This window comes from Hippocampus zosterae, chromosome 10 (genome assembly GCF_025434085.1).
Source record: "Hippocampus zosterae strain Florida chromosome 10, ASM2543408v3, whole genome shotgun sequence".
Classification (NCBI taxonomy): domain Eukaryota; kingdom Metazoa; phylum Chordata; class Actinopteri; order Syngnathiformes; family Syngnathidae; genus Hippocampus; species Hippocampus zosterae.
The window spans coordinates 12,797,468-12,822,753 of record NC_067460.1 but is presented as its reverse complement, the minus strand read 5'-3'; the positions used below and the strand labels follow the sequence as shown (position 1 = coordinate 12,822,753).

General features: G+C 41.7%; 1 protein-coding gene across 7 annotated transcripts in view; it reads right to left on the bottom strand.

Annotated features, from left to right (window-relative positions):
• plch1 (phospholipase C, eta 1) overlaps window positions 1–25,286 on the bottom strand; it is a 58,367-nt gene that overhangs the window by 25,866 nt on the left and 7,215 nt on the right. For 2 of the 7 annotated variants that reach the window (XM_052077434.1, XM_052077435.1), the window contains exons 1-5: window positions 16,013–16,499; window positions 8,156–8,302; window positions 5,825–6,068; window positions 4,160–4,289; window positions 645–815 (exon numbers count right to left, since the gene is read on the bottom strand). In XM_052077434.1, coding sequence (XP_051933394.1) covers window positions 645–815; window positions 4,160–4,289; window positions 5,825–6,068; window positions 8,156–8,302; window positions 16,013–16,190 — 870 coding nt within the window. In that variant the 5' untranslated portion in view covers window positions 16,191–16,499. Of the gene's footprint in view, window positions 1–644; window positions 816–4,159; window positions 4,290–5,824; window positions 6,069–8,155; window positions 8,303–16,012; window positions 16,500–22,002; window positions 22,445–23,791; window positions 23,882–25,286 lie in introns of those variants that run through there. The other 5 variants (XM_052077432.1, XM_052077433.1, XM_052077429.1 and 2 more) reach the window with 5 other exon arrangements.

Sequence of the window (25,286 nt, the reverse complement as noted above, 5' to 3'; positions counted from 1 at the left end):
AAAATAGTAATTCACAGTTACCGTGCACAGAACACGTTTACAATGTGCTGTAAAATTTCAATTCAATGATGACTGTTTACGTAACTCGATAATTGCTGCTACTTCGGTTAGCAACATCAACAAGCTAATGTTTTGCTTTTAAACAACAGAATCTATGAATAGAAATGAAAAGTCGCAGGTTGAGATACACTGCAGTTGCACCGCAACTTCAAGTGACCCGATTTAGTCGTTCTTTGAGATGAAAGTTGTCACATTGCCTATTTATTGAATTGTGAGCACAAAAAAAATTTGGGTACTAGATGATGCCAGCAAACTTCACAACAAGCAGCAGATCAAACAACATTTCATGTACTTGCTACAAGCTGCTTTTTGCCACTCCCAGGACATATTGGGACATAAAAACGAGTGGCTAGTGGACTGTAGCTAAAACTGAAGTTTAAAAGACAAAATGCCGTGGACTGACTTACGAAGTCATCGATGGTGAGTTAGTACAGGTCTAATTTTTAGTTTTCTTGTGAAGGCTACAGTGCTTTTCGGTTCAACTTGAAATTGAACTTGAAGGCCAAGCAAGCCGAACTTTGCGTGAGTAATCTCTGTAAATCAAACAGCATGTTGGAGAGGCAGTACCACAAGATCTCAACAACCTTTTGCTCGCAGCGCAGCATGTTGGCCAGATCGTCGGCCGTCAGGTGGTCCTTCCTGTCGCTGTAGGCCATCATCAGCAGGAAGAGATCCCGCCGCATGGACATCATCTTGTAGAAGACGGCAAACTCATCATACGTAAGCGTACCCTGCTGATCATCCGTGTCTGCTTCCTGAGGGAGTGGGTGTGGGGTGGGGGGGTACTCAGGTTAGCCAGTCTGACGCTCCATAAATGCTGCAAGGCATGACATATTAATGACCGCACTTCATTTTTCACCGTGTGAGCAAAGCAGACTTCTGACAGCACTCAATATCCATGAAGATCATAAACCTCGACAAAGTTGGTCAAGATTCTAATACGGGTATGGGTTACACATCAACAGCGTCTCGTTTTGTTTGCTTATGTGTTTGTTTGACGGCAACACACAAATCAGCAACAACCATATTTTCCATCAAGCTTTTTTTTGTTGTTGTTAGAATTTTTGGTTTCAGGTCAAACTTCAAAATCTTAGTATGGTCAAAGAGGAAAATAATTGATTGAAATGATTTGGGGGCAATTCGCGATTTTCGACAACGATTGTCAGCAAGCTTGGTTGACCTGTAGCACCGATAACTGATAGCTCCTCTGCTGTTGTGTTTTTGATGGTGATTAACCTTTATGTTAAGGAGAGTCAAAAGTGAATTTGCAACAAACCACAAGGGATCAGCAATCCAATTTAAGGCCTTGGTGAGTGCTTTCCAGCTTTCATTTGCCGTGCTGCTTGCTAAAGGTCCTTTTTTCTTTTGTCAAATAGGTCAACCCGTAAGGTGTGGTCTCTTTTTCTTTGGTCCTTGTATGAACAAATAGAAGATGTGCAACTGAGTCTAAAACTTGAATTAAGAGAATTTTCATTTTTGTGCGGACAAGTATTTCTGCCTTTCATCTTTTTCACTCCAGTGTACGAATCTGAAATGTTACATTTCGTCATCCAAAACCAAGCCAATTGAACATGGCTTTCGTATCTCAGAATCAACTTTGCCGTCTATGTGTGACCTTAAAAAAAAAGATGATTTTTTTAAAAATCTATTTGACAGCACCATTCTGTAAATTACGTAAACATCCCCGATTTCTGGTGACGTGATTAGAGCATGACAGCTCTAGTCATAAATTTAAAAAATGCACTTTTTGATGAAGAGGGTCGCAAACCCTCATCTCTCACTCAACTTTCTAATGAACTAAAAACACCTGATAATCAGATTCTTTGCCGTCTGAGCTTTTAACAGATCCAAACTTCAAGGTAATGGTCCATGGTCAAGGTCAAAAAAGTGAAAAAAGGTACCGGTACATGAATTAAAATAATAATAATAACTTTAATCTTGATTATCCACCATTAACATCCAAAATTGCAACAAATCACACAGCCACACATCAAATAAAGTCCTTGCGGATTTTCCTGATCCCAAACATATCTCACTATTTTACAGTACTGTACTTTCCTCACACGATGGATGGCATACGAACCACAATCTTCATTGCTTGAAAAGCTCACCAATCTCACACATTTACTCAACTCAGAAATCAACTCAAAACACACGACTTCCACCAAATGTGTTCTATGGATCCTGAGCTTTTAAAAAGGTCAAGTCTTAAAGGTTACGATTCAGGCTTGCAGCAAGGCCAGACATTTCAGGCAACAGAAACCTCATGTTGCTGCGATTTTTATCTGATTAGCCACAAGCTCCACAATCAAAAAGGTATTAGAACAAACCACATTGACTAACATATCAAATCAAAGGACTTGAGAAAGGCTTTACAGGAAAGTCATCACGTTTGCAATGAGAATGTAATCACCTAAAAACGTTTTCAGCAGAAAATCAGTTTGTATGCCCGAGGCTCTATAAAATAGCTTGCAGAATTTTGGGGCCCCAACTCTCTGTTTGGGAAACCTTCCTGTATCTGATAAGAAATCAGTGATGCCATTTTGACATTTCGCCGTGATTACGTCATCATTTCAACTATTGGACCACAGAGAATGTGCTTTTTCTGTGTTCAATGGCTATTTGAGTCAAACTTTCCTTTCATATCATCACACACGTTGTCTGAGGAGACGCTCAGCACGCCTCGCTGCTCGTTCCAGTCCACCACCTCGCACAGACAGCTCATCGCCACCGCCTCATATCACCTGGATCTCACAGGGACCAATTCCCACTGATGCCCAATCTAATAATGGCGACTAATCCCTCCATCGGACGACAACCCTGAATGAGAGAATCCTCATGCAAACTCCCTGATGGCCGTCGACAGAAATGTTTAGGCTTCCTGCATGCCGTACTTACCGAGCTTTATCTGAAAATAGATCAACAGGGTTGTTTGTTGCACAAAGCACATCAAGTATGGCAAAAGTGTGGTTATATAAATAGCGTTTTATCTGGTTTCCGTGATATAAAAATCATTTTGCGGGGATATAAATGGAACTGCGCTCATTCTCGTCATTTCTGGGCACTCAATTCTTTTTAGGGCTCTTCTTTTTTTTCCCCAGGCAAGAAGCAAGGCTTTTAAATCACCAGTCCAAAGTGAAGACACAAATCATTGAAGACTATCAAAACCACGCCCCCTCCTCAGCCACCCCCCCACCAAAAAAAAAATCGAGGACTGAAAGTGCTACGATCTGTTAGCTGTTCGTCTTTGGTTCCTAATAAAGTGAGACAGTGATGCTCATTAGCATTGCACCGCAGCACTGCGTGACCCTCCTCAGAAACATCACTCATGTCCTGTGTGCAGCTTTGACATTAGCCCAGTGTGACTTCTCCGTTAAAAATTAAGGCTCTTCTCCTCGTTTTACCCTTTTCCCCAAAATTTTCATCGCGCCTCGTACCATATAACTGCTCATGCGTGTTGAAAAAGCCAGTACTGTTAAATAAAAGAAAAATATGAGCATATTGATATAGAAGTGTCATTATTTTTTTATGATGGTATGGAGTCAGAACATTTCATTAGGTAGACAGGCAGCTCTGACTCCAACAATGGTTCCTAATCAGTGTGCTGCAGGAAATGATATAATTCCACCTCAATGGTCCCAAATTATTTGTTGACAACAAATCATGTGTCTTTGTTCATCTGTCAATGCCTGTGACAGAATGAACAATTAAATACTTTACCACTAGGTGGCAGAAAATACAACCTCTGTATCCACTTGTTGCCATTCATATCGATGAATAGATTCAATCCTATTTCTTATTGTGATGTACAAGCTCAGGGCAGTACACTGAGAGCTTTTTCTTATATTTTGCCACATCATAAGTAAATAATCATAATCTTAATAATAAAGCTTTCTGATCATGTCGATCAAGCTCAAAGTGTTTATTCACTCACCAGATTTTATTATGCATGCACTGATGCCTCCTTCGGTATAACTCAACTCAAAATAAAACTTGTGCTCAGTTGAGGGTACCTGATGAAGTGTGTATTAAACATATACCCGGATAACACCGTGGACTCAGTAGTTGACGTTTTTAATTTGATTTTTTTTTCCCGCACCTGGAACATTTGTTTGACCTTCCTCCGTGGGAGATTGACGTTGAGCTTGTGGAGGAGTTGGTAGATCTCATCTATGTTCAGCAAGCCGTCGCCATTTTTATCTGCTTCCTCAAATGTTTGCTTCATCCACGTCACCACATCACACGTTAAGGATATTTGTCTGAAGTACCTAAGATTGATTCATCACTCGATTTGAGCTGTTTGGGGGTGGGGGAGGGGGGGGACACACTGCCTTGAACACATCAGTCAAAAAAAACACAAACAGCTAAGGAGAGTGTACCTCTCCTTTATTTACCTCCACACCAATAAGGAAGTATTTTACTCAAGAGAAGTGGAGATTGTGGAACATAATACAGTCGCATATAAGCGCTAACTGTAATGTTACCATTCCTGCAAAAATGGCAAATAAAGGCAACCAACAGTGGTTTACGTCATAGTGTCAGCTCGGGACAATTTGAACACCAACTGATGAGCTAATACAAAATAAACAGCATCTCGGAGTACCTTAATTTGCAAATGGAAAAGCACCAATATTGAGTGTAGCTACAGGTATGTCAAGACTAGTCGTACGATGCAGTGTTAAAGAAGCATACACAGGCCACAAAGAGTCTCAGATAAATTGATCACATTATAAATGAATTCCCTGCACAATAATTGAGGCTGAGGCTTTTAGACACTATGAAAATATGAAGTGCCAAGTCCATTGCTAACCAAATTAGCAGCGCCACTCAGATGATGTGTGACGATTATTATAAGCAGGTTCCCTAACAAGTAACTCGGGACTCGCCGGTGCCCCTCGCCAAGCACCCTGCGTTAATGACCAAAGCAGCAAGCTGTTCGCCACTAGCCGCTAACGGCAGCGAGTGATGCCTGACGAGAACGGCTGCTGCGAGTTAGCGTGTAGGCCAGGGGTCTCCAACGTGGTGCCCGCGAGCACCAGGTAGCCCGTGAGGACCACACCAGTAGCCCGCCAGTGCTAGGATTGTGATTTGCTCGTAGAAATTATGATTTAAAAATGCAAACATGGGCAGTATTATAGATTCTATAGCTACCTATTTAGCTATCTAACTAGCTAGCTACAGTATACGTCTAGCTAGCTAATGTTCTAATATTATTAAATTTAATTTGTACAAATGTTATTTCAGACGCGTATCAATTTGGTAGCCCTTCACACAATCAGGACACATGAAGTAGCTCTCACTCTCAAAAAGTTTGGTGACCCCTGGTGTAGGCTATTAGTTAGCTCGAAAAGCGCCCTGACCCATGTGTAGCTTGTCAGTGCTGAATAATTAGCAACCCTGTCTTGTTTTGTCAGCATATCAGGAAGGAAAGGCTGTAGACGTTACATTCCAGCGACTTTGGACACATGACTTCATTGCATGAGTTTCCATCGTTAATCGCAATGATGTAATCACATGTTTCTATTTGATAGATGAATTTACCAAGGGACCAATTCTCAAAACTTCTGGATCACAGGTTTAGTTCTGCCCACGAGCACCACAGCGATAACATGAGCAGGCTATTTTGCTCTGAGATGATACGCTAAAGATGCACAAACCAAGATGGAATTTGAATTTGGTTTCGCAAAATGGAAATGATAAGGGGTACATAATGGCACTGGGATGGATAGCATTGTATGCCATGATTTGCATGTGAAAAGGATATTGGTCGTGTGTCCGCTGCCGTTTGGCCAAAGAGTCCTCGTCGCTGATGCCGGCCATCAGGTATCGGAGGCCCGTGACCCAGGTTCGAGCTTCATCCGAGTTGGACGTAACCAGATCCAGCGACTCCATGTGGTTGCCATGGTAAACGGTGAAGCAGCACGCCGGGTCCAAGCTGCCCTCGGGATGCCGATGGAAGATGTCTGACTGGACGCCCTCCGTCACTTTGTACAGCGAGTCGATGGTGACTGACGGGGATGGAAAATTAGAAGTTTACTCTGAAGTACCTCAAGATGCTCCACCCATCGAATACGGAATGTAAGTACTTACTAGGTCTCAAATATCTTTTGAAGCTAGAGCCAAGAACATTTTCATGTCAACTAGAAACAAGAAGCGGAAGAATGTGTGTGCATGTGTCGCTGCTGTGAATTGATTCTAAAAAGATTAATTCATAAAAAAAACTATACTGAACATATTGAGTAATTGAATTGCATTACATTGAAGTTTGGGGTGTAATTACGTAATCGATGTGCCCGACAGTGAGGAAGAGATTTTCAGAACAAAGCGATGCATTCATTGGCGTCGATACACTTTGGATTTTGCAAGAAAGGAGATTGTCTTGCCGTGTTTAACCTTTGCAAGTGCAGAGTGAAATGCAACGGGGTCATGACAATTTGTCAACCCATCTCGATGCAATATAAATGGCAACAAACGTGTGAAGAATCAAGAGTGGCGGTTGCCGTGCAAGGAAGTGGGAAAGGCCAAAAAGGTGCTGCTGCTTTTTTTCTTTTTTTATCCTCGTGCGCACAGTATGACATTTTTGTTACCCCCCCTAATTATAGTGCGTTACATTCATAATCCCCATTCGTGTAACTCTACCCTGCACTAGGCCTAAATATTAAGAAAAAAAACCCTCAAATTTAAATGCAGTCAAGCCTTTTTAGTTATTTATTTTTACTATTGCGCCATATCGGATGTACTCAATAAAGCAACCCTGACAGAGCAACTTGATTTGATTTTGAGGCAAAATGTTTTGGTCACTATACGTTGTTGGAATGATCCATTTCCCTCCCTTTGAATAATCTTATCTCTTAAATTCCATTTTGTCTGACAGGAAAAATATGGTCGCATCGTTTTACATCCCACACATATACATTTTTGGAAAGGACAGGGCACGCACGTGTATTTCACAATTGCGGCTCGTGAACATACTTAAGAGGCTTATCTCATGCTGACAGTGGCAAACAGTCATTTTTAAACATGTTTGTACACATCTATAGGCGTCTCAGTGGGTTGATGCTGAAAAAACTGAATAATCCTCTAAGTGGCAGCAGCGGTAAACAACACACACACGCGCGCGCACACACACACACACACACACGCACACACACACACACACACACAAACACACACAAAACACATCAGCCATTTAACTTATTCACTCCCAAAGACGTTTTTAAACGTCTTTTCAGACTTGGTCTAAAATTGGCTGGTACTAAATGAGTTAAGGTGAAATAGGAGGATCACATAAATCTCTCCGTATCATGACATTTGACTTTTGTTGTTGCGGTATTAATTCTGGTGTGTTTTGAGAAATTTGTTGGCAACACCGCAGTTAAAGACCCGTTTGTGGTAGTTGCTGAATGCTAAATATCACCATTATATTATTGTTTTATATTATTATAATATAGGGCGGCCCGGTAGTCCAGTGGTTAGCACGTCGGCTTCACAGTGCAGAGGTACCGGGTTCGATTCCAGCTCCGGCCTCCCTGTGTGGAGTTTGCATGTTCTCCCCGGGCCTGCGTGGGTTTTCTCCGGGTGCTCCGGTTTCCTCCCACATTCCAAAAACATGCGTGGCAGGCTGATTGGACGCTCTAAATTGTCCCAAGGTGTGAGTGTGAGTGTGAGTGCGAATGCTTGTTCGTTTCTGTGTGCCCTGCGATTGGCTGGCAACCGATTCAGGGTGTCACCCGCCGAGTGCCCGAAGACAGCTGGGATGGGCTCCAGCACCCCCCGCGACCCTAGTGAGGATCAAGTGGCTCGGAAGATGAATGAATGAATGAATGAATGAATTATTATAATATATATTGATCTTTTTGTTTTTGTATTATTTTCACTTTATTTCTTCTCTTTTATTCCTTTTATTCATGGTTCAATTTTTGTTGTATCATTTGTACCGGTGTTATTTTTTATTTGAAATTTTAACCCCGATAATGACAAACCTCTATTATGACTTGTCAATGCATGCGTACCAAATGAAGTGGTTGTTGTCTTCAGCGTGTATGCTGTTGTGCCACGTGCGCGGGCGTTTGTTCGAGTGTGCGTGCAAACGTACTCTTGGCCTTCTCGCTCTTGCGTGATGGCTTCCAGCGGATGCAGGAGCGATGCTCATCCAGGTAAAAGAGTCTCACTAGCCCTTTGGATCCCGCCTTGAGCTTCACCATCTGTGTCCCCGACTGCATTACGCTCATGCATCGCTCCACTGAGAAGAAACACACGCACAGGCACACACATATATATAGATATATATATACTGTATATATATATACTGCATAAAGAAAGAAAGAAAAAAACATCATTAGAGTGTGACTGCTTGTAAGACACAAAAGGAGCAGGTGTGTGTTCTTTATTTATCGTTGTAATTTGTCTCGCTGGATGTGGGCAAGGTCAGAGTGTAAAGCGCACACAGAGATGCTGCTGTTTGCGAACACGAGGCTATCTGTCTGCTGAGAGAGAGAGAGCCCTAAAAGAAGCTGAAAGAGCGGAGACACTAAGTCATTGATGCACAGGAAGAACATCTCAGCCTCGCCGGGAAGGAGGATGCAAACGTCTCGGCTTCATTCAACACATTGGAAGAAGCCAACGTCCTTTAGGTACACCTGCGCATCCAACACACAATTCTGTGGAAGATGTTACTCTATTATAACTGTTTCTGACCAAAACAGAAACCCTGAAACATTACAGGGATCTAAAGCACCCTGTTGTACTCTTAAGGTATGCACTGGTGCACAATCAAATCAAAAGAAATCGCAGCGGCAAGTCAAAACACATCATTTCCCACAGAAAAAAAAACAAATGGCATACAGTAGTGGCTCTGTTGTCGTCCGGCGGCTGGAAAGATTGATTGTTTCATTCCCCAGCTGGATTATGTTTGTGTTTCCGCATTCAAGACCACAGTCCTCTTTTTTTGTTTCAATTCACCTATCTTATATCATGACACTGACCGTGATTTCTCACAATAAAAATGAAGCAAAATATCCAACAATTACGATTATTACATTCAAGCGATTCCAAAATTGGCATAATTGTAAATGTACATTCATACAAGGAAACCATTCTTGGAATGATACATTTGCACCTTTTTTTATTTTAAAAGAACACATTTTACTGTGTTTGGCTGGTAACCGGTTCAGGGTGTCCCCCGCCTATTGTCCCCCCCCCCCCCCCCCCACTCCTCCGCGACGCTTGTGAGGATTAAGTGGATCAGAAAAATGGATGGATGGATAACACATTTTATAAAATGTGTTTTTGACGTTTTCAATATTTAATATTCTTTTCAGAATCAACCAACCCTAGTGCGAACAATGAAGCCCTCTTATGTTACACCGCCTTCTTCACAGTAACATGAGCAAGCTGACGTCTACTGCGGTGGACCACAACAAGGATTCTGCCCTCATTCTCTAGCATCCGCTGAGCATGTGCACACAGACAGACACACACACACCAATACACTATATGCAACCACATGTATATTTTATCATGAGCAAGTTGTATATCCTCAGGAAAAGCTTCGCAAAGAAACACATTCTGCTCTTCATGTTCCACCATACCACAGCTAACGCCCAACAGTAAACATTTCAAGGCTCTAACGGACCAAATGAACAATTCTTGTCGACCCGAGTATCTTGTGCTTTCCCATTGTTGTGAGTACTGATCGCTCCAAAGTAGTGCTGTCAAACAATTCTTAGGACAGGTCTAATAAATGATTAAAAGACCCAAATTCATATATTTTCATTCCCATGATGAGTGCAGTGACCCCCCGCTCCCTGCAATTGGTGGTGACAGGGATCGAGCCCTGCCGAAAAAACAATCTGCCAAAGGGGGTTGTAATTGCATATTAATGCCCCAAAGTGAAAGCAACACACTTAAACAAGAAAGAATGATAAAACATAAACGCCATGTGTCTTACATGTCGACAATCATGAACCCATTACATAACAAATGTATTTAGTATTGAAATTATTCAAACACAAACAAACTCCACATCAGGTTCATCAATAGTATCAGCTAGCGTACTAGCCTAAATTACAGGCAAACTGGAAGTTTTAGTTTCACTTTTGATTACGCACCAGGTGCATTCAAGGACCACCAATAAAAACGGACATCTCACACGCTCACAAAAAAACATTATCCAAGAATTAAACAGAACAACAACAAGATTCCACCAGTGGGCGCCAAAGTGATACTGTTATCGCGTTGGCCTGAGCAAAAAAACGAAGAAAAGACATTTTCGGTGACGAACGGAGAAGTTCCAAAAAAAAAAGATACCAAACAGCAGAATGCACTGGGGAAACTCGAGACTGACAAGAGTACTAAAGAGTACTACTAGAGTACTCGTTTACTAATTTTTACATTGTATTTTCTTATTGTCTGTACAGTGTCCTTGGGTGGCATGAAAGGCGCTTTTAAATAAAATGCATTATTATAATTATTACAGACATACTTCACCATCTTGACAAAAGAACACTTCAGCTCGAATGTTTGCCCTAGCGGTATGAAGTGGCCAGGCCACGAAGAGCCATCCGGTCTGCATTATGTAACTGTGATGCGTCTCGTTCTTCTCATGAATAATTATTACTCCTTGGTGGTTTAAATGGACTTGATCTTGGGTGGAAACAATGTGGTGGGCCACCAACTACTTTGGTGGACTATTCATCGCACACAGATCATATTTTATTCAATATATTTTGCCAAACATCCAAATCGGCATCAGCCCTAAAAATTAAATAAATAAATAAAAAAATAGGTATTTTCCGCACTAAAGGCGCACTGGATTATGAGGTGCACCTTCAATGAATGGCCTATTTTGTAATTTGTTTCATACAGTGGACACACTGGATTACAAAACGCAATCTACACTGCATCCACTAGATGGAGCTATGCTCCTTCCATTCGACTCGAGAGGTGTTCAAGGCCGCCTCCTAAAAACTACAGCCCCCGTACAGAATTTATTTGGGCATTTTCTTGAGCGTAGAAACAACAGAACGATCAGATGTCAGTAAAATGTAGGAGACTGGACTGTCTCAGAAGTGTTTGTTATTTATTCCTTTGTTGTGTGCTGTATTCACAAACAAGTAAATCACAAAATAAATTCTGTAGTGGGGGGTTGCTATAGAATTTAATTTGTGATTTCCTCGCTTGATTTTCTGTTTTGATGTATGATTTTCAATTTTCGTAGTTTCATTGAAGGACTCATTAATTTACGTTTTTCTGAGGCAGTCATGAACGCCTCTCAAGTCGAACAAGAGAAGGCACGGAGACGGACAAAACGTGCCTGTATTTGTTGAGACCGTGAAAACCATTAATAAAGTGTGCGTTTTAAAAAACAACACCACAGCTCTTTTTTTCGGAGCTGCAACAAAAACGTATTTAATAAAGCAGCGACACAGTTCACTGAACCAACAGCAAGTTATAACATTGGAAGCATGTCTTCAGCAAGGAGCCATCTTGGGGTCGACATATTACCGTAATGACCATACACAAGGCGCGCCAGATTTTAAGACGCGCTGTGAGCTTTTAACTCATTCACTCCCAATGGCGTTTATAAATGTCTTTTCAGACTTTGTCCAGAATTGGCTGGTACTGAATGAGTTAAGAAAATTTAAGACTTTTCGGTGCGCCTTATAGTGCGGAAAATATGATATATCGTTCAGAACCTAGTTAGAAACATTCAGTGCTTCAACAAAAATAATAGTATGCTGAAGACTTAGTTCATGTCTGGTAGGAAAAAAAAGAATCAGAGACAAAGAAACAGGCAGAGTGTGCATTATTTATCCCACCCAATCTTCTGAAGCCGACTTCTTCATTAACGGATAGCTCTTAACTGTGCCAATGTGGGAATGTCATGCTGATGATCTACAATCGACAGTTGCGGTTCCAGAGCGAGAAAACATATTCTTCTGGGTGTCGTATCTTAATCTGCCATAACAAAACTTCTAGCAAGCCGTTCAATTATATAACACCATAAATATGGCCCAGAGGGAGGGAAACGGCAGCCACATCGTCGCCACTGGAATACTGCACAATTTTCTCAGCGTGTAAATACGTGAGGTGTTTTTTTTTTACCACCGCAGAAAAATTGAGGAGGAGGGAAAATGAGCTAAAAGAGAATACGCAAGTAGGCATTGATTTATTTATTATTAACCTATCAAGCACAAGGCGGCCTTCTTTAAATAGAAGGCGTACATGTGCAGCCAGTTTACCATCTTGTCTGGATGTGTAATGAAGACATCATACACCCCTTTAGCATCTTTTAAATAAGAGAGATTGAAAGTAGATGAGGAGTGAGCATGTTGGCTTTGAAGTTCTGAGGTTCAGGCTTTGAATCCTGTCTACTCCAGGTACAGCGCCTTCCTTAGGTATAATCCTAAGGAAGACAATTGCTATCGAAAGATGACAGCTGGACTTTAGGGAACGAGTCCACATTTAAGGACTTTATGATGTTGGATGTTCTCTTTATAATGAATATGCCGCACAGTGTTTTGTTTTGTTTTTAAATCCATATTAGAAATCCCAATTCCGCAGAAGGTCTACAGGATTTCAGTCAAACAGTATTAACTGAGAAACCAGCACTGGGGCATGCACTTTCCTATATCACAATAGGGTTTTGTTTTGTTTTTAATTTAAATTTTATTGTTTTTGCTGTCGAGCAAAAACAGCAAAATACAAAATTAATTCAGATTTGTTTTGTTGGTCACCTGTTGCGAGGCACAGTTCATAGGGCTAATTGGAAGTGATATTTGAGTTCAATGGCAAATTCCCTCTTGCGTGTCCTCCATGCATGCACGGCACCACCTTGCCCTTAAGAGGCCAGCGCGTATTGGCCTTTGTCTTTGACAAAGACAAAGGTCAAGATTAAAGTGTTTGACGTGCGGGGATGAGTTGGCATCAGACTCCGATGGTCGTTTGTGTAGTTGAGTTTTGGTAGCTGAAAATTTCCAATTGCTACAATACAAGGTCATTTTGCACTTGACAACATGAACGCAGTGTTCAAGGATAAAGCATACCATGTGCAGGGATGAATGGGCATGAGGATAGGTTTTGAGGAGTTGAGTTTTAATAGTTGAAAACACAGTCCATGTTGAAAGCAATGAATAATTGTTTTTATCATTCTGATTTCAATCTCAAGCCAAACATTTGTGATTATAATTTACACAATCATCCAGCCCTCCTCCTTGGTTGCGGTCTTCCATCAACTGATTTGTGCAGGCACAATCAGGCTAAAATTCTCGTTGGCACATTCCACTTTGCAATATTGTGTTAGGAAAAATCAATTTTCTATCGGTCATATTTAAGGCTCCAACCACTCAGAGAAGATTTCAAATAGGATCAAATATGACCAAATTATTTTTTTTCGCTTAGTAGACCAAAAACATTTTTTGCATCTTTAACCTTATTTCAGGGAGACACACATGGAAGCTCCGAGCCCTTGGAGTAAATAGCATATGAAAGCTTTGAAGCGGCAAATTCAAACATATTTTAATAGAAGAGCTCATAACAGTGGCGTGATTGAACAAAGCTTGTCTTCTCTCTGATGCACACAATTAAGATCAAGTCAGGACACAGTGAACACTCACCAACCCCGTGTCACATTAGCGCACATACTTAGCATTTCAGATCAAAAGGGACACTTCTATGCATTTTTCAATTTGAAACTTCAAAAGGGACATTCATTTTGCAAACCAACCGCAGGATTATTGATGGAACTAGGCTTCAAAAGTCGCACAAAAAAATACAAGAGGCCATCTCGCCGGATCACCATCAATAAATTTTATCTGATATCTTCCTTCTCTTTTTTCCAACACTGGAGCTGAATTTACCATGCATGGTTCAAGTGGCACAATTCAAATTTGTTGCTCTGAAATGGCACAATTGGGATACGTGCCAGGGCAGCATTAATGGAATCGGATATCATGAATCATTCCTCTTCCAAATATGGATACAAATTTGATGCATATTAGGTATGTGCTAAAGCGAGTGACATCGTCAGAATACACCAAATTTGATTTCATCAAACCCTGACTGGGGATGATATGTGAAATTACCTCTTAGTTACAGAGAAGGTTACAAGCATGCGCGGTTGCACGCGTGCCTGCGGTGTTAAGGGTGGCCACCCCACTGAAAGAGTTTTAACTACGCCCCTGGTTGACCCAATTAGCCGACTAGTCAACTTTTCCACTCTACATTAACATTAAAACTCAGTTCATATCTAATGCCACGTTGCATTTCTGTAGAGAAACAAAATGTGTGGTCGACAAGGTGACACGGTCTTCATATGTGCGTGCAGGTACAAGAATACGCAAATAAGCTAGTGGATGACAATATCGGTTAGTATCACTAGCTTATCGATCGCTGCTAACCTTAAAATATTCATACCAGCCATACAACGGGGCGGGCTGCGAGAAACGAAGGTGTCTGTATGAAGTGAAGCTCCATTTGTATTGCCCAAATTATGTACAATAATGCGCGGAAAATGACTGTATGCTAACGTTAACTTGATTTTGTCGTAGAAGTTGTATGACACAAAACACACTGGCATCATCACAACAATTGTGCCATTTTATAGTTCAGTATCCCCCAAAAAGTGAAACAACCAAAAGTAAAACACACTTGTAAGTTAATCTTTTAGATGCTCACGAAGATGACATCTCACATGATGCCGGCTCCACTGTACATTTTTCATAACGTGACATAAATCCTCCCACAGCCACATTTGAATGGAGGCTTGCTGTCAAAGTTTGGCCTTCCCATACAACTTCAAGTTTTGCCACCTTGTTTTTCCATCAAGCCGCTCATCCACTTTGATTGACGGACAAACAAACCTCTAAAAACGTGTCAGTGACAGACGGTAGAATCTACGTCAGATCAGACAGCACAAATAATGAGCGTCCCCTCACCTCACGCAGCATCAAAGATGGTGGGAAGTGCGAGCGCCGCAGCGGCGCCAGGATTCTGCCAATGTATAAACATGAGCTTCTGCTCCTTTCTTTACTGCTTCAAATAGCGGCGGCGGCGGCAGCAGCAGCATGCCAAATACATGATCAATATGCAACATGTCTGCCCACGAAACACACATACTGTATAAGTCATCAGACCAGAGCTCACTTTGACATCAACAAAACATACAGCGAGTGGCGGTGTAGAACGGCCTAGTGCTCGTCTTGTTATGCACTTGGACAGTGCGACACAATCCAATGCAAAAGACATATATTATTGTAAATTTGAAATTTTGTAATAATCCCTGATGCCTCAGAAATGTAGAGCTGCTTTTATCTTTAGCTTCTTGGTGCCTTTCGTTTGCCTTACATGGGCTGTTAAATGGGCTGTCTCTTACTTAGCACCTCAGGTACTCAAAGCGCTTTACTGTTACCTCATCCACCTACTGATGACGCAGCATCAGGAGCAACTGGAGGTTCAGTATCTTGCCCAAGGACACTTCAACAAGGTCGCAATGGGAGCAAATTACCAACCTCAGGGTTAGGAAACGACCACTCTACTACTGAGCCATGCTGCCCTTTATTAGGTCCACAAAGGCTCACAAAATTATCCAAATACACCAAAAACAAGCATTTCCCCACTGGACTTAAGTTCACAACACTATACTGTATTACAATCTACAGTCATATAACTATAAGACTGTTATTGCGCAACTCAGTTGGAGGAGGACTAGCGGCGATTGTGCTGAGACATTGAAAAAAAATGTCCATAAACATTGACCATTGAAAAAAATATTGTTGTTAGTTACTTACTTTGTAATGATGTAAAAAAAATACAGACTGTTTAATGTTCCACAATTTTCAGTTTGCTGCATGCACTCTGGGTCAAAAAGGGTCCAAATGTACTTCAGAGACAACCGGTGCGTACAACATGTCGAGAAACAAGATGAGATTTCAGCATACAAACACATGCTCACCTATGAGTGTTAGTCTGCATTTTGGTGGTGCAACAAGGGTGCCGCCAACGTGCTCAACGTTGCGGGCCAACAAGGTCGCAACAGCTAACACCGCTGATTTCTCCCCAGACCCTTGAATTAAAGTGGCTGGCGCTTTGGGTGCGGTGAGACCAAAGATTGACAAATAGATTTCTTCCATTTTTTTTCCTCCCCGGGAAAAAGAAAAAGTTTATTTAAAAAAAAAAAAAAAAGTTGTCCAAAGAGTAGCTCCAGCCGTCAGTTGTGCCGCCTGTGGCTATTACACTCTTGATAGACACTTCACAGGAGCCTCCTCGCTGCAAAGCACAAACAGCGGCTGAGGAGCTCCCACTGCTTATCCTCGTCCTCTGATGTGTGTCAGCACCTTCATCTCCTTCCCGGAAAACACACAGACAATCGCGCACGTACATGCGCACACACCTTCCTTCTGGTCATCCATTCTATTCTCCATCCTCCCACCTCCTTGACTGATGCAGATGTTGAGCCTCTTCAATTGCTATAGTTCAGCACATGATGATAAAGTGAAGCAGATGCGCACATGGACGAATCTCCCATTACTCGCTGCACTTAGAGGGTCAGCGGGCGGGATGCGAGGGGGATGACAGCTCATGTGACATAACAGGAATGATAATGTACCGGCGTAATCACGTGCCGTGTGGGATATCTGAGGCCATCCATCTGTCCGTTACGCACTCAAATGCTTTCAAATTGCGGTCAAATTCTCTCAGTATTATCATACGTCAATAAACATGGGGAACACCAACTCAGTGTTTCCCAATCTTTTTTTTTTTTTTTCCGCCAAAGCCCATACAGTATGTGACCTGGCACAGCAAAATGAGTCCGAAGTCATGGTAGATTTTGAGATCGGAAAGTAGGTTAAACGTCAACCGCTTTTATTTAAGAAGGTTTTCATGTTCATGAACTAAACATCATAAAATGTTTTTTTTTTAATTTGTGAAAAGTACTCAACAAAGAAGTCAGTAATGACCTCATAATACAGTTGTTGACATCCCAAAGTAACCCAAATTGGATGAAATCGCTATCCCAGCGCTAAGTCCAAAATGTACTGAGCCAATGCTGGGCTATGTATACTCTGCGTATTGGGTTGAAGATTTGACCCAGCATTTCGGATGAAAATTCTGATCCAACAAGGGGCAATCAGAAATTCAAGCAACTACCAGTACCTTTGTCGCAATCTTTAAATCTCAACTGATGACTATTTCAAAACACACACATTTGGTTCCACCACAACTCATGTGTCTCAACTAGTGTCTTGCACTGCCTCAACCCTCGACATCTAGATTTTGGCCTGTTTTACTGCCATATGACTGCATCATATCATGTGATAAATATTGCCCATTCGGTATCGCCTGCAGCCTGGATGGGGAATTCCTCCATCTGTTGGCCGTTTTCAAGGTTTCATCCTTTTTTTTCCCAAAGATAAAAAAACATTTCATGAGGATGAGGGGAAAATATATGAAACTAGAACAAGAAAAAAAATTGAACATTTTCCTCTTAATAGGGATGGTTTGGTGAAAACACAATCTATTTTAGCATACCGACTAAAGCAATCAGATTTCATGAGTACAGTTGAATATGACTCAACCGGGTTAATTTTGTACATTTGTATATGGCCTAGGTCTGATAAATGAGTAGAATTGAACTCAATATTCCAATTTTTGTGCAAGAATGAAAGATTCCATTGTTCAAGAAAATATTTAAAACTTGACAAAGTTCTACACCCAAATACAAAATCTGTTGATGCCTCTCGTCAAGATTTCTTATCAATGATTATATTACACTTATTTTTAAATTCATTTAAAATGTTATGTCCAATTGAAATTTACCAGAACATTTCCATCCCTTTGCAACTCCAATGTTGACCCAATTATAATGTACAGAACTGTGCAGTCTGGGATGTTGACAGAATGGCAGAGTTACTAAACCATATGATGAAAGCAGATTCAACATTTCTTGTTTTCATAAGAGTTATGTTGATGCCTTATTTCCATTGAATAAATGAGGTGGTGCACAGCTGTGGGAATGATGAAGCGTAGCTGGAATAAACCGCAAGTGTGATATTAATGAACGGCAACGCTGAACTCCATCGGCAGCCAAAAGAGGTGAGACATATATGGCTACATTCCATCACACAATGCCAAAGCCGGATAGACGCCTTAATGAAGACATGAAGTGCAGAGTCATGGAGGCCTTGCACAGAACACCGCGGAGAAGCCATAACATACAATTAGAATGCCCCCGAATATGTGTTGGTATTTCAGGCTCAGCTCTTTGCTGGCTTAGGTCTTACCTCTCAGAGAAGACACACCGTGTAATTTATGGTAATACGACTTCTGAGTTTTGTAATGTTACATGTGGTGTCCCACAGGGATGAGAACTTGGCCCGCTCTTGTTCAGCATTTACATGCTTCATTCCGCTCTGTGACATCATACATAAATATAACATTAGTTTTCAATATTATGCTGATGATACCCAACTACATATGTCGTTCGAAAAAAACTAACCTGTGCAGTTGCTTTGACACGTGCCTCGCTGAGACTCAACAATGGATGACTTAATTTTTTTGGCTCTTTAACCCCGATAAAACCCAAGATGATGATTATTGGTCCTGCTCAGCATCTGCATCTATTCAAGGACACTACTTTCAGCTTCGATAAATGTACTATTACCCAAAGTTGATTCAATGCTCGCCTTTCAAATGCACATTAAGAATATAAACTGACTTTTTTTCACTTCCACAATATCGCTAAAATACGTCCCATTTTATCTCCTGGTGATGCAGAAATCATAATTCACGCGTTTACGTCTCACCTCGATTATTGCAACGTATTGCTCGCTGGGCCTTCCATCTCCAGTGTTAAAAGCTTACCGTTAGTACAAAATGCTGCAGCTAGACTCCTGATGAGGAAGTTCGATCATATTACCCCGATGCTAGCCAACCTGCATTGTCTTCCTGTTGGTTTGAGATGTGATTTCAAGGTTTTACTCCTTATAAAATATTACACGGCCAGTTGTTTTCTATAAGGAGTTTCATCCAAGTCCATTATTTGCTCGAGGGAACAATACAAAACATGATCCCGCGTCAACAAATACCAACTTGATCTGATTATATGTGACGGCGTTAACAGAAAATTGAACACGCAATTTGGATAAAATGGGTTAAATTACACCAAACCCCAGATGGATACAGATTTACGCCCTTCCATTAGTTTGGCATGAAAACTTGCCTCACCATTTTTAGGTGCGATTTTTTGGCAAATTTCCAGCTTGGCCTGCCTATTCTTTCCTCAAACATCTCTACTTGGTTCAAAATGCTCCTGCCCGCTTCTAAAACTGGAACATGTAGGAGGGAGCACAAGACTTCTATTCGGGCCACTCTCCACTAGACGCCGTTACATCTTTTACTGTAGTCTTCACAGGCAAACCACAAATCAGAAACGAAACCATGACCATGGAGCATTTTTATTGTTTGAATAATCAATGTAAAGGGCAATAAGACACGCCTGTCAGTTATACATACCAATCGCTAACAAGCAGAATGTGAGCACCTTTAGTCCCAAACCTTTTGAAGGAAAAATAAAACCAAAAAAAAGAAAAAATATGCTATCCCATTGGCAACATGAAAGGTTGAGAAACATTGGGAAATGACTAAAAGACAAACACGCTCTTATCTCACAGTCACTCTCCTCTGCTAATTAGGAAGCGCTCAAGGCGGCGCTTAAGTCGCGAGTGGAGGAATTGAGTTCCGACATCAAAGCGGGGGAACTGAAGTCTTCATTAAGGCATGCGTGCATGTGCGCGTACATGTCAGCACATCCTGATGTGGATTTCCCCCTGTGTGGTTTAAGATGGCCCTTTCGTCTTCGCAAAGGCTGCATGACTGTGAGCAGATTGAGATTCAGCATCTTTGGCAGCGCAGCTACTCAGTCAAACAAACCAACTGATCTCCAGGAGCCTCGGAAGAAGCATGGATGCTCATCCGGACGCACCGGATGGGTGCGAGATGTGTTAATAAACAGGACAAGCTTCTGGGTGGGTTATTAAGAAGTGAGGGGGATGTTAAGAGCAGAAGTGTACCCACTCAAACAGGAGGCGAGCACAATCTGCAATTAGTTCGGTTGAGTTTTACAAGATGATTTGTACCACCTCATCAGTGAAGCATGATGGTTGGCAGTGCTGTGGTCAAGCGGGCATGTGTGGCTGCCAATGGAACTGGTCCACTTGTATGTATTGATGATGAAGCAGCAGGATGAATTCTTAAGTGTTTTTGGCAATATTAGCTGATCAGAGTCAGCCAAATGCTTCAGAATTCATTGGACGGCGCTCCACAGTACAGATGGACAATGTCCAGAAGCGTACTGCAAAAGCAACCCGAGTATTTCCTCAGGCAAGAATTGGAATGTGTGCTGAATTTACTAACTCCAGTCCAATTCATTCATCCATTTCACTTGGTGAATAAAAAAAAAAAACTCAAGGGAAAATGCCCCAAGAACAAGCAGGAACTTAAGACCATTGAAGCAGAAGGCCTGGCAGAGCATCACCTGGGATGAAATGCAACGTCTGCTCAAATCTATGCATTTCCGACTTCAGTCTGTAATTGACTACAGAATATTTGCAACCAAATATTAAACTGTGAAAGTCAGAATTCCGATTGTTTTTTTTTTGTCCCATCACTTTTGGTCCCTTAAAAAGTGAGTGGCATGGAAACAAACTGTTGTAATTCCTGCATCATTTAACTAATTTGGACCTAAGTAACCAAGACTAAAAGTTTGCAGTTTATGTATGCAAAGTAACTCGGTGCGCCCACAACATAAAAGTTAAGACTGACTGTTTTTATGTCCTAATAGTACAGCGGTTAACTTATTTTTACACTTGAAAATAAAGAATGTTGAAACATTGCTTAAAATTGTGTTCCTACTCTTTACTGAGCCAAGGCACATATTTTACATGACCAAACATGTAATAAAATGTATTGTAGATGCACATGTTGACTACAGACATTCTGTCATCTCGTCCAATGTGACATGACACACTGGTTGGGAATCCACTGGCTTAAAAATTCACCTGTGCGGTCAACAAAGGTAACGGTGGATGATTCCATTATTTCCTATTAGGACAAATTGTCGACCAGCAATCCCTTAATGCCATTGAGTTCAAAACTAAGCGCTTCCACTGTCGACATAAAATAGCCTGACTGATATTAAATGCCAGCTGTTGGTTGTTCCTTGTATGATTCAGCACATGTTTTCCATACAAAGCAGAGCAGAAGCAGAACAGAAGGAAATTCACTCGAAAGAGGATGCACAGGGCGAGGATGCGAGCGCTCCCCTGGTGATTTTTTTGCTGTCTCCTCTGGCCCGGGGCAACGCAGAGCAAGACGGGAGAGAGTGGCAACGTGCTGAGATCCATCATCATCATCATCATCATCATGGGGCATCAGCACGGAGGAGGAGACACATTTTACAATCACATTTATCAAGGGAAAGCCATTTCCCACGCGTGGGGGATGAAAAGATTTTCTACTTGTATTCGTACAACAAATTGAATGAAAACTCGGGCAGAAAACAAAAGACAAGCCAAGAAAAAAACCCTATATTATTGTCCAAAAAGAGGATGGAAATGTCTCACGTGACAGCCTTTTTCACCCAAAATGCAGCAAAAGAGTCTTGGGCATCTCAGACACGTTCACTGCTTTCAGTGGGCTGACAAGTTGAGGCTTTCCTGCCCCCTAGTGACACGGACCAAAGGGACGTTCCCGACATACATTTTGCAGTCACTGACCAAGCGGTTCACGTTGCATTATTGCATGTTATGTAATTCAACTCCCAGCCACAGTCAAAAACAGCGGAAGGCGCCATCGGGTTGAGTGCGCTATGGAGAGTTTACACACATCTGGAAGAGCATGACTCACTTGAATATTATAAATCATCATCACAAGACTCTTACTTACCTCTCTCCAAACTGAGATTCCTGCAAACTTCAAGTTCTGCCATTGAGTTATCTCACAAGCTCCCTCCATGCGCTTTAAGGTCCATGATGCACCGGTCACGAAAAACACACACGACTAACCCACATGTCCAGTCATGATTCAAATTAGGAATTGGTCATTTTTTTTCCACCAGAATGAAATCATAGAAACACTAAAGAAAGCAAGCTGCTCGACACCTGGCTCCTGTGCGCGTTGTGGGTTCACATCCACAGGCGGCGCGCGCACATCCGCTCCTCGCTGTCTTCAGCGTGTAAGCCGATTTCTCACACGCGCCACGATACCACCAAGTGACTGACTGGGCGCTCGAGGGTGAGAATCAGTATGTCTGTGCGTGTCTGTGTGCGCGTGATAAGGACGACAGAAGATGCGCAAGCATACACACTTGAGTGCAAAGGGTCCAGCCTGTGTGTGTGTGTGTGTGTGTGTGTGTGTGTGTGTGTTGAAAGAAACACCAATGCACCAAAACAGTGACCCATTTTACATTATGTTGAATCCAGGCATGCTTCCTCTATTTGGCTTTCTGGAAGCGCGTGTGCGGTGAGTGCATATGTGTGTGTGTGTGTGTGTGTGTGTGTGTGTGCAGCCTAGAGACATTACCCTGATGAAAGTCCCCCCATTTGTGTCCCCTCCACATTAGTCTCCTTCACGGCATTGTTCACATTAAAGGCATTTAATTTAGGATTGCATGCAGGAGGACAATTACAAATGTACATAGAAACACATATTACAGCACACAGAGTAGTGTTTAAACACAAAAAGTCAGCCGCAGAGGTCATCACCAAATCAATTAGTGCAATGTATCACTTGGATGTGTGTGTGTGTGTGTGTGTGCTGCTTGCTTTCCCCTAATTAGCCATTTTGATTTAGGCCGACACCTCTGACACTGCACACTTTGTGACACCCTCTTCCTTCAATCTTCTTTTGTGGTCGATTTATTATGTTCCCTGAGCCGCCACTCCTTTATTGCCATAGTCACTCTACGCTCAAAAGGAAAAAAAAAAGAAAGATGGAGTGAGGAGTGGCTAACAGGAAGATATACACACATTGAAAGAAAGCGAGGTCGAATCTAAAATACCTCCATTATATTTGTAAGCTACTCCATTTTTCACAATAAAAGACCAGCACACGCTACGACATTAGCAATGTGTTATCTTTGTGTGCAGCAAGCATCACAAATTTGCAAGGGATTTGTGTGCAAGGCTCACCAATCAAACAAAATAGCTTCAAGTGATGCCGATTTATCGTCATGATGTGTCTGGATTGGACCTGCCATTAGGCAGAGATGCACACACACAATAGTGGTGAGGAGTCTCCCTCTACTGTTCATTGCTATGTGCACCACGTCGTCGTTCCACATGAACTTGTGACAATTTAGTTGGATTTTATAACAGAACCGAGGCGCTTGAAAGGATTAATTTTTTTTTTTAACTATCTCAATTTGGGTTGGAAAATATGCTCAAGTGTGTCATAGGCTGAGATTTTTAACTGCACCGTGATGCGGGTGACCCAACTTGGCTAGTTGGCATTTCATTGCAAAGGGGGGGAAGATGATTGGAGACAGTGTGAGGAGTGTTGTAAGGCACCACCACATGGTATTGATAAAATCCTACATAATCATCAGAACAGTCGCAAATTCTGGTAAAATTAAACAAAGTTAGCCTAAGAAGATGAATGTTGCTGTTACTTACCTTGTTCCCGACACATCAAAATATCGATAATAACTTTTACTACTACATTTGTGACATTTTACCTTGTGAGACACTATTGTTGGTGAGAAAGTGACGGCGGTACTGCGGCTCCCCTTTTCTGTTCACCATCCAGGCACTCATGACGAGAGGATCTGAAAAGGACAATAAATTAGCCCATGTCACCTTTTTAGTCACACTACTGATACAATATCTGGCAGTACTGGCACAAAGAACACGATGCGTACATATAAAATATGACTGACAGGGACAGCTAACTCATCGGGCCGACATGTTCTTGATTGACGCCGATTTTCCACGTCGCTCTGAGCACATGTTGTCCTTGACGTCAACTCTCATGTTGCTCCCGCTTTCCACCACTGTACATCCTCCTGATCACTTTTCATTCGCCACCTGTTGCCTGTCTGTCCCACTGTGATGTACGACGTCCCCCATTCACACACCGAACACAAACACGCACTATAGATCTAAAAGGGAACCGAGTCTCCGAGTGAGTTATTGGCGCCTGGAGGCTGCTGAATCGAGGGGATGTCTGCTCTGAGAGGTCAGTGGTCAAGTGCTTTCCCTTGGCCGTCCAAAGAACTGCCATAAGCACTCTGTGTGTGTGTGCGTGTGTGTGTGTGTGTGTGTGTCAGGGTTATAATAGTTTGGGGTTTTGAACAGTCTTAGATGCTAGGGCCCATCAATAGAAAAGAATAGAACGCATTGGCCCTGATTATAAGACGACCCCCTCTTTTTCAAGACTCAAGTTTGAAAAAAGACTTTTTAAACACCAAATTAATTTTTATACAGAAAAAAATTACGGTACATCTGAAACAAATGATGAAAACAATATATTTGATAGAAAAAGCATGTTATTTTGCCTCATTTAAATCTTAATATCTGAAGATTTAAATATGTAAACTAAAGTGCAATCACATTCGTAACTGAATGGCTTCTGGCTTTTGAAATGTAAATGACATCGTAACTTCTCCTCAGCTGCAGGTTAACCTGGCCGATCTTTGACCCAATTTTCTCCAGATTATCGCTACGTTTCTCCATTTTCTTTTGTCTCTTCTATCATTTTCTTCTCTTTTCTTTCTTACCGCTATTTTTTATTTTTCTTCTTTGTGCTACCGCTATTTTTTATTTTTATTCTTCGTGACAGGGGTTCACTTTGGCCTGTGGAGTCAAGTTCAGCATTCGCTTCAATGATATCTGGCGCCATCTAGCATCGTGAATGGGTATAATGTCTAGACCCCGAAAAAAGACGACCCCCATTTTTTCAGTCTTATTCCAATGCATAAAGCACCGTCTTATATTCGGGCCAATACGGTACATTAGATTCCAGATAGAGAGAGAGAGAGAATATTTGTCAAGTAGAGCCACAGGGACGGACGCTGGAAAATGACTCGGGTGATAGGTGTCACACCTTGCTTGGATTGGTTTAGCAGATATTTAGCATTTTAGGCTTTTTTTTAATTTGGCTTCTTTTTGTTTTTTTAATTCTCATTGATCGGTGACTTTTTCAGAGTCATCGCACCCATGTTTTTGGTGAAA